The sequence below is a fragment of the Pteropus medius genome, unplaced genomic scaffold (assembly GCF_902729225.1).
Source record: "Pteropus medius unplaced genomic scaffold, Ma_sr-lr_union100, whole genome shotgun sequence".
Classification (NCBI taxonomy): Eukaryota; Metazoa; Chordata; class Mammalia; order Chiroptera; family Pteropodidae; genus Pteropus; species Pteropus medius.
In genome coordinates, this window is record NW_024342473.1 from 2,646,935 (window position 1) to 2,657,303 (window position 10,369).

Below are 10,369 nucleotides of genomic sequence, written 5' to 3' on the forward strand. Positions count from 1 at the left end.
AACCCATCATTGGCACTGCTCAAGAGCTTATCTCAAGTTGCAGTAGTTGTGCAATCAGAAGCTGTATCAGTCTGCACTAGATTTAAAAAGAGGATCCTTTCCTTACATGCCCACTGACCCCTTTGAAAACTGGGTACACTTGACCTCTGTGAAAGTTGAAACCAAATTAGAGGGAGAAGAAAATCCATGGAAAGAAAGGGGAAGGAAGCTAGTGAATTTGATTAGATATTTACTTTAGTTACTCTAAATTTCTAAATTTTAGAAATTATCGTATTGAACTAAGTCCCCTGGGCTTGGATAGACTACATTTTTGGTTTTGGGAAGGCCAAAGATAAATATGTGTAGGTAAAAAAAAGTTTCATGTTTCAAACATCTACTGTGTGATTGTCCAGTCATATCTGCTGCATGACTATTTGTTGAAATAAATAACTGAATATGTTTTTGAAAGGATAAAAGCTTCTCAAATTCTATCTTCAAGGTAGATAGAAGAAGAATCCTGGTTTTGGGGCAGTGCCAACAAAACAAGGTAGCTACTCTTCTAGGCCCTACCTCTCTTTTTTGTGACTCACTTTCTAGCAATTACCTTTGGCTACTGATGCCTGCCCTAATCACCACTCTGCACCAGCTGTGAAAGATATCCAGATGCTAAAGATAACATTTCACCTTCCTTTTTCCAGTGCTTTGTGCCCTCACCCATCTTGGAATTGTCTGGGGGAGAAGAAATCTCTAAAACTGCACACACAGTAACTGTTTCATCATCATTCCAGCAATGGCTTTAGGGAGGATCCTTTAATCATTTGTAGCGTAGACAAGTAATGTCACCAATGCAATAGCCTTGTAGCCCAAAGTACAAAGAACCTAACCAGTCCCAAAAAATTTAAAATTCTAGACTGCCTTCTCTACCTTCCTTCCTCCCTCCAGATGCTGTGTCTTTTCTCTCTAGGTTTTCATATAGCACTGTCATACTCCAGCAATTAGTAATTATAAAATAATAGAAACAATCATTAGTAACTTATAATTATCTTCTCTTCTAAAGTATAAGATCCCTTAGCATGAGTCGTCTTGCCAACAGATTATAATTCATCTTGATAACAGGTTTGATAGAGTTACATGAGACATGAATCTGGCTTGTTAATATTATTATTGTTTTTAAACTATTGGTAATAACAGTGCATCCTAAGTATTAATTAATCTTTATGACTTCTCTGTGAAGTAGGTTAAATTAAACTAAATTCATTCTATCAGGAGAGGGATTGGCAAACTGGTGATCTCTTCAATGAATCTCTCTTCATTACTAATAGATCAGAGAATAGAAACAGAAATAGCTAAATCTGATTCATTTTCCATGACAGTAGATAGAGATGACTTTTGTGTGCTAATAATGCCCCCTCAACCCCTAACATATCCATAAGAAAATAATAAATGATTTATATCAATTAGCAAAAAATGCGAGTTCTGAAACATTTTTATCTACTTTCTTACAAAATGCTCAAACTAAGTAAATCGGCATCAGTGGTCATTATAGCATGCATTGTACTTTCCTCTTTTCCCTTTCTCTGCTCTCAAAGTCTCATTGTTTCTTAGGGCTTCACTGTTTAATCATCACTGGTTAGATTTACTTACTATCTTTCTTCTGAGGGGCTTGAGGTGTTGTAGGAAAAAAAAAAAAGATTCCACAGGACTTAAATTTAATGCTTCCATTACAGCTCTGCTCCTTACAGCTGGAAATAGTGTAGCTCCATGACAAGGATGTGGGTTCAAATCCAAGGGCTGTTGCCACTGGTTTGCTATGCAACTTTGCAAAAGCTATTTTATTTTCTTGTTTCTAAATGAGAGTCATCTTACTCAATTCATAAGTTATGGGAATAACCAAAGATAATGGATGTAGACTACCTGGCACATTAAAAATGATCACTAATGGAGTACATTATTTATCATATAAATCAGTAACTTGGCCTCAAAGCCCTAAAAAAAGGAATGAAGGAGCCTTAATAGGAAGATGTAATATTAGGTATGTGTATTTAGATATTTTGCTTAATATGGTAGTCATTGTTAAGTGGCTATTAATTTAGTACAAGAAAATCTCTCTCAATTCATAATAACACTTGGCACATAGAAGATATTAAAAAGCATTTTTTAATGAATGAATAAAAGCAAGTGACTTCCAAAGACGAAAAGAGGAAAAAAGAATAATACCAGTGTTGTGTCCTCTATGTACACTTGGCTATCCACACCTCATTTGGATATTAGTAATTCAAGAACATTAGGAAAGAGGGAGGTTTGAGGCGTAAAATAGTTGGAGGAAGGAAAGTAGAAATAGCAGGCATTGGGAGTTAAAAAACTCATCCTGAGGAAAATACTATAATCAGCTAGTTTGCTAATGAATGTTATAGGGAAAGGCGGTATTTTACCACAGGTTATTCCTTCATTTTTTTAAAAAATCTTAGAGTTTCTAGGTTTTACTCCTCCTCTTAAAATGTAGAAACAAGATGGCACAAGGAATATTGTACGAGGCCCATAGGGCCAGCCTTACTTAAAACCTTAAAATAACTTTTCATTTTAACTCCTTAGATTAAAACAACATACCCCCTAAAAGCGAAACGATAAACAAATACACCAGAAATGGCTCCATATTTGTTTTAATGGAAATAAAGTATCAGCTAATAACTTGAAGAAATTGAATCTTACCTGTGTAAATATATTCCACATATGCAGGATGAGTTTTTGTGAAAACCTCCTTTACTTTTTCGACTTTATCAGCTCTGATTTTTGTTGCAAATGGTGTGTACATGACTGAGAAAGATTCTGCTCTGGTGATGGCTTCTTCAATCATGGCCTGAGAGGAAGCACACAACCCATTTGGCATCAATAATGACATGTGACTTTTTAAGAATGTAAAATAATGTAATTACCTTTATGGATGATTTAAAAATCTATATACTGTACTGCAAAGATAACATATTTTGGTCTTGAATATTCATTAGAATGAAATTTTAATTAGTTCTGGAAATACTATTTCATATTAAGAAAACTAATTGAATGAAGAAAGTTTGTAAACAGACACCTCTAAACTGAGCTTGTTTTAAGATAAAAATAAAAATTCTACTTTCTATGGTATCATTTTTGACTTGATTTTAAAAATCAAATTCTTAAGTCTAAGATAATTATCTTACTCACAAACAGATGTTGATGAGTAATTTATACTTTAAAAAACTAACTGAAATATCTAGATCTAAATGTTTTCTATAAATAACATGACAAACTAGACAATCTTGAATTTTTTTTCTTCCAATATCTGGGAAAGCCTTTTGGAACAAGAAAAGCCTTTCTCAACTTCCGACCAGCAAAGCTTCCCTTTTCTCTAGATTGCAAGAGCTGTTTGAGATGAATTTGGCTATTTAAAAACTTCTTTAAATTTTCTTTGCTCATATACCCATCTTGATAAAGCCTGCCATTACCCCGAACTTCCTGTTTTAAGTAGGTCTATTGGTATTTGAAACAGACCAAAAAGAAAGTTATGTGAAGTTTTAAAAGGAATTTATTTCTTTCTTACAACTTTTCCTTCTAAGGGGGCTTGGACATTGAATTAAAAGTAGAAATGTCTACAGTTATCTTATTTTTTCTGAAAATAGCATAAAAGCATATTATAAAAAAATCTATATTTATTTATAGGAATAATTTTTTTCTCTGACAACTAACAGTGCCAACACCAATAAGGAAAAATAATAGATCTGAGCTTTCCAACAAAGAGAACGCCATTTTATATTATTACAGCATGGTATTTTGTAAACAAGTTTCTGATTGCTATTAAAAACAAAAAGGAGTTGATTTTAAACTGAGAAGCCTAATTTAACTTGTTTATTGCCTATTCCATGTAACAGTAATATCAAATGGCCTCTGTGATCAACTATATTGTATATAAAAGAGCAGCTTTGCAAAAATTTTCTGGGTGTAAAGGAGCCTCCTTTCTTTGAGACTTTTACATAATTAGAAAATTTACATAATTTTCTAATTTACACTTTAAATCCATTGTGGGGCAAGTATCTGAATGGCTGAATGAAAGAACTTCCATTGCCCACCACACAGTCCTTTCCAGTTTTGAGGAACTGCAAGAGAAACAAAGAATACGAGAGCCAACACTCAGACAGAGGTAGTGGTGGATTTTGAGTGTGCAGCAGAGTTTGGATGCTAAGGCCTAGATGCCTACTTTGGAAGTCTAACAGAGGTAATACAAGCTGCAGGTATGGAATTCAGAGATACGGATTAAACATAAACAAAGACTCTTGGGATTAAACATGGCGGAGTGAGAGATGTCCCCAGATCTCTACCCTTGAAACAACAATAAGCTGAACATCTAAAACTGAACAAAAAACACTCAAACTGCACACTAGCACATCTGAGCATGGGATATGGGCATAAGAGCTACCACAGGTCAGAACCCCAGGTGTTGGGCTGTGGACTAGGAGAAACAAAGAAGCTGCCTCTTGCAGCCAGAGCTCCCGATAGGAGGAGGGGGAGAGATGAAGGTGAGGCGACTTCCCTGGGAGTGCTATGGGCTCCATGCAGCTGGCGGCAGTGCCCAGTCATAAGGGCAGAAGGCAGAGAAACGGGGACAGCAAAAAAGCAGGGATGGCAAAGAAAAAACAGTTGATATTTTTACCAGCCACAGTTGTAAAACAGAAGTTGATTACAGCCCTATCCACCAATCCAGAGAGCTCCTTTCCCCATACCCTCCAAGACCGATCACCACGGAGCCCCTGGGGAATCTGAGCAAACACTACCGAAACTGTTGCTAACACTGACAGGAACTTAGACTGAGGATAGTGAGCATGATTAATTATCTATAAGGAAAAAAAAAAGGGCATTATTAAGACTTTATATAAAGCAGAGATCCAAGAGGCTTAGATGCCACCTACTGGAAACCAAAAGAAAAACACCTTCTTTGCAATGGCTAGGGACCATTATATCATAAGTCTTCTTTCTGGAAAAAAAAAAGCAGAACATACTTCCATTAATACCCAGGAGGAGAAATAGTCCATTAAACACCATGAACAACCAAGGTGACAAGGCATCTCAGAAAGAAAGAGAAAAATCTCCAGAAAATAAGCTTACAGACATAGAAATATGTGTCTTAAATGACAGAGAATTCAGGATGGTACTTCTGAAAAAACTCAGTGAGATCTGAAATGAATCATATCAACAATTTCAGGAACTGGAAAAACAACTAGATGAGCAGAATGAGTTCTTTAGCAAGGAGATTGAAACCCTCAAAAGGAACCAAATAGGACTCCTGGAGATGAAGAACACACCGCAAGAGTTGAAAAATGAAATAGCAAGCTTGGGAAATAGAGTCGACCAAATGGAAGAAAGAATCAGTGATATCGAAGACAGAAATCTAGAAATAACTCAGAAGTAAGAAGAGAGAAGCCGAAGAATGAAAAATAATGAAAGAGAAATACAAGAACTAGCTGATACCATCAGGAGAGGAAACATAAGAATAATGGGCATTATAAAAGACAAACAAAAGGAACAGGGATTAGAAAGCATTTTCAGACAGAGAGTGGATGAGAATTTCCCAAATCTAAGAAATGAGCTGGAGCTTGGAATTCAAGAAGTCAATAGAACACCCAATTATCTCAACCTGAAAAGGCCTTCAACCAAGACACATTGTATTGAAATTATCAAAAATCAACAACAAAGACAGAATTCTCAGGGCAGCCAGGGAAAAGAAGATGGTAACCTATAAACAACACCCATTAGATTATTGTTGGACTTCTCAGCACAAACCTTACAAGCCAGAAAAGAGTGGAATCAAATATTTAAATTATTAAATTACAGGAACTACCAGCCAAGAATAATCTATCTAACTAAGCTCTCCTTTAGATATGGAGAAATAAACACTTTTCCAGACATACAAAAATTGAGGCAATTCTCCACTACAAGGCCTGCACTACAAGAAATACTGAAAGGGGTCAGCTCACCTAAAACAAAATGACAACAACAAACATGATTAGAAGTAAAGTGACTAGCAGGCTGATAAAAACGGAGGAGTGCAACCCTTACTAGGTGAGGAAGAGATTTGCTATAGCAAGATAGTAATGAATATTCAGCATACATAGGGACAAATTGAGAAAACAATGACTAAAAAGGGGAAGATTCAAAGGTCCAAATTTGCAAAGGGGAATGGAGATCAGGCATGCATAGAAGAAAATGGATGACTTTATCTATATAACTATCCTTTACATATTCCTAATGGTAACCACATGCCAAAGATTCAGAACCAAAGTATATAACATAAAACAAGAAGGACCAGAAAGAAAACACACAAAAGCCAACAAAATAAAGAAAATAGAAACATAAGGACAAGGAAGCAATGGAAACACTGAGCTACCAGAAAGCAAAAGATAAAATGGCTTTGAGAAGATCTCATATTTCAATAATCACCCTAAATGTAAATGGACTGACTCACCAATAAAAAGGCACAGAGTTGCAGATTGGATCAAAAAATAAAACCCAATTATATGCTGCCTCCAGGAGACACATCTCAGCCTCAAAGACAAATATAGACTCAAAATGAAAGGGTGGAAAATTATATTTCAGCAAATGGCATTCAGAGAAAAGAAAAGTGGGAGTAGTGGTACTAATATCAGACAAAATAGACTTCAAAATAAAAAAGATAAAGATACTAAAGGATACTTCATGATGATAAAGGGATTTATGCAATAAGAAGACATAACACTAATTAAATCTACGTTCCCAATCAGGGAGCCCCGAAAAATGTAAAGCAGTTACTAACAGATCTAAACGGAGAAACAGGCCAAATCACTATAATAGTAGGGGACCTAAATACCCCACTGTCAGCTATGGACAGATCATCCAAACAGAAAATCGATAGGAAATAACATTCTTAAATGATACATCAGACCAACTGGACAGAGTTAACATTTACAGAGCCTTTCATCCCCAAACAGCTGCTTATACATTCTTCTGTAGTGCGCATGGAGCATTCTCAAGGATTGGTCACATACTGGGACACAGAGATAGCCTCAACAAATATAAGAGAGTTGAAATCATACTAACCATATTCTCTGATCATTATGCTTTGAAACTAGAGATCAACTATAAAAAGGAAGCGGAAAAAACCACAAATACATGGAGATTAAACAATGTGCTACTGAAGAATAACTGGGTCAGAGAACGACTAAAAAGAGAGATCAAGAGATACATAGAAATGAATGATAATGATAGTACAACATATCAAAACTTTTGAGACACAGCAAAAGTGGTCATAAGAGGAAAGTTCATATCATTACAGGCCTATCTCCAAAAACAAGAACAAGCCCAAATAAACAACTTAACACTTCATCTTAAAAAACTAGAAAAGGATGAACAAATGAAGCCTAAAGTCAGCAGAAGGAAAAGAGATCATTAAAATTAGAGTAGAAATAAATGAAATTTTAACCAAAAACGTTAATAGAAAAAATAATGCAATAAAGATCTGGTTTTTTGAAAAGGTTAATAAAATTGACAAACCCGTGGCTAGACTCACTCACTGAAGAAAAAAGAGAAAGGACACAAATAAACAAAATCAGGGATGAAAGAGGGGAAATTATGACAGACACTGAAGAAATACAGAGGATCATACAAGAATACTATGAAAGAGTATATAAGACCAAATTTAATCAGCTAGAAGAAATGGACCAGTACTTAGAAAAATACAACCTTTCTAGACTGAATCAAGAACTGGAAAATCTAAATAGACTGATCAGCAGTATGGAAATCGAAACAGTCATCAAAAACCTACCAAAAGGTAAAAGTCCAGGACCAGAGGGCTTCACCAGTGACTTCTATCAAACTTTCAAAGATTTAATACCTATTCTCCTCAAACTCTTCCAAAAAATTGAAGAGAAGGCAATACTTCCCAACTCATTTTATGAGGCCAATATTACCGTGATACCAAAACCTGGTAAAGATAACACACAAAAAAGAAAACTACAGACTGTAAATTCTAATGAACACAGATGTAAAAATCCTAAATAAGATACTAGCAAACCGAAAATAGCAACATATTAAAAAGATTATACACCACGATCAAGTGGGCTTCATCCCAGAGGCAAAGGGATCATTCAACATATGTAAATCGATTAATGTGATATACCACATAAACAAATTAAAAAATAAGAATCATATGATCATATCAATAGATGCAGAAAAAGCCTTTGACAAGATATAGCACCCATTTATGATCAAAATACTTAACAAAATTGATATAGAAGGAAAATAACCTTAATATAATAAAGGCCATATATGACAAGTCCTCAGCCAACATTATGCTTAATGGTGAAAAACTAAAAATCTTCCCTCTAAGATCAGGAACAAGGCAAAGCTGTCTACTGTTGCCACTGTTATTCAATATAACATTGGAGGTCCTAGTGAGTGTAATCAGGCAAGAGAAGATATAAAAGGCATCCAAATAGGAAGCGAAGAAGTCAAACTGTCACTGTTTTGCAGATGACATTATTAGCTCTATATAGAAAGCTTAAAGACTCCACAAGAACACTACTAGAAACAATAAGCAAATACAGTCAAGTTTCTGGATACAAAATCAATGTTCAAAAATCTATAGCATTCCTATACTCTAATAATGAAATATCAGAAAAAGAAGGAGAAAAAATAATTCCTTTTGCAATTGCAACAAAAATAATAAAATACCTAGGAATAAATTTAATGAAACATGTGAAGTACCTATATAATGAAAACTATAAGACCCTATTAAAAGAAACTGAAGAAGATACAAAGCAATGGAAAGATATTCCATGTTTTTGGACTGAAAGAATCAGCATAGTTAAAATGACCTTATTACCTAACACATTATACAGATTTAATGCAAAACCCATCAGAATCTCATCGGCGTTTTTTAAAGAAATAGAACAAAAAATCATCAGATTTGTATGGAAGCCATCTTGAAAAATATTGCCAAAGCCATCTTGAAAAAAAAGAATGAAGCTGGAGGCATCACTCTGCCTGACTTCGAATTATACAAAGTGACAGTAATCAAAATGGCATGATATTGGCAGCAAAACAGATACACGGACCAGTGGAAGAGAATCGAGAGTCCAGAAGTAAACTCATATTTATATGGGCAAATAATTTTTGACAAAAAAGCCAAAAACATACAGTAGAGAAAGGAAAGCCTCTTCAATAAATGTTGCTGGGAAAACTGGAAAGCCACCTGCAAAAGACTTAAATTAGACTCTTGTCTATCACCACACACCAAAATTAACTTGAAATGGATTAAGGACTTGAATATAAGCCTTGAAACAATAAAATACGTAGAAGAAAACATAGGAACTAAACTCAAGGATCTTGGACTTAAAGAGGATTTTATGAATTTGACCTCAAGGCAAGGGAAGTAAAAGCAAAAATAAATGAATGGGACTACATCAAACTAAAAAGCTTCTGCTCAGCAAAAGAAATCGTCAACAGATAAAGAGACAACTATCTCAATGGGAAAATATATTTGCAAGCAACACTTCCGATAAGGGCCTAATATCCAAAATATACAAAGAACTCACACGACTCAATAACAGCAAAAGCTCAAACGATCCAATCAAAAAATGGGCAGAGGACCTGAAGAGACACTTCTCCCTAGAGGACATACAAATGGCCTACAAACATATGAAAAGATGTTCAACATTGCTAGCTATTAAGGAAGTGTAAATCAAAACCACAATGAGATACCATCTCACACCTGTTAGAATGGCTATAATCAACCATACAAGTAATAACAAATGTTGGAGAGGATGTGGAGAAATAAGAACCCTCGTACACTGCTGGTGGGACTGCAAACTGGTACAGCCACTATGGAAAACAGTCTGGAGGTTCCTCAAAAAACTAAGAATTGATCTACCATATGATCCAGCCATCCCTCTACTGAGTATTTACCCCAAAGATTTGAAAACTGATATCTAAAAAGATATTTGCACACCAGTGGTCTTAGCAGCATTATTCATGCTGGAAAGGAACCGAAGTGTCCTACGATAGATGATTGGCTAAAGAAGGTGTGGTACATATATACAATGGAATATTACTCAGCCATAAGAAGAGATGAAATACTGCTATTTACAACAACATGGATGGACCTTGAGATAATCATACTAAGCAAAATAAGCCAGACAGAAAAGGTTGAAAATCACATGATATCACTTATATGTGGGATATAAACCTAAAAGCAACTAATGAACAGGACAAACGAACAGAGACTCATGGACATGGTCAATGGACTAACAGTTACCAGAGGGAAGAGGAGAGCAGGGAGAAGGGAAAATAAAATGTTAAAAAAACTAAAACTAAAAAAAAAAAAAAAAAA

General features: G+C 35.1%; 1 protein-coding gene across 4 annotated transcripts in view; it reads right to left on the minus strand.

Moving 5' to 3' along the window:
• Positions 1-10,369, minus strand: part of SPATA16 (spermatogenesis associated 16) — a 224,298-nt gene that overhangs the window by 59,072 nt on the left and 154,857 nt on the right. For all 4 annotated transcript variants that reach the window (XM_039865074.1, XM_039865071.1, XM_039865072.1 and 1 more), the window contains one exon: positions 2,689-2,836. In XM_039865074.1, the coding sequence (XP_039721008.1) occupies positions 2,689-2,836 (148 nt within the window). The remainder of the gene's footprint in view (positions 1-2,688; positions 2,837-10,369) is intronic.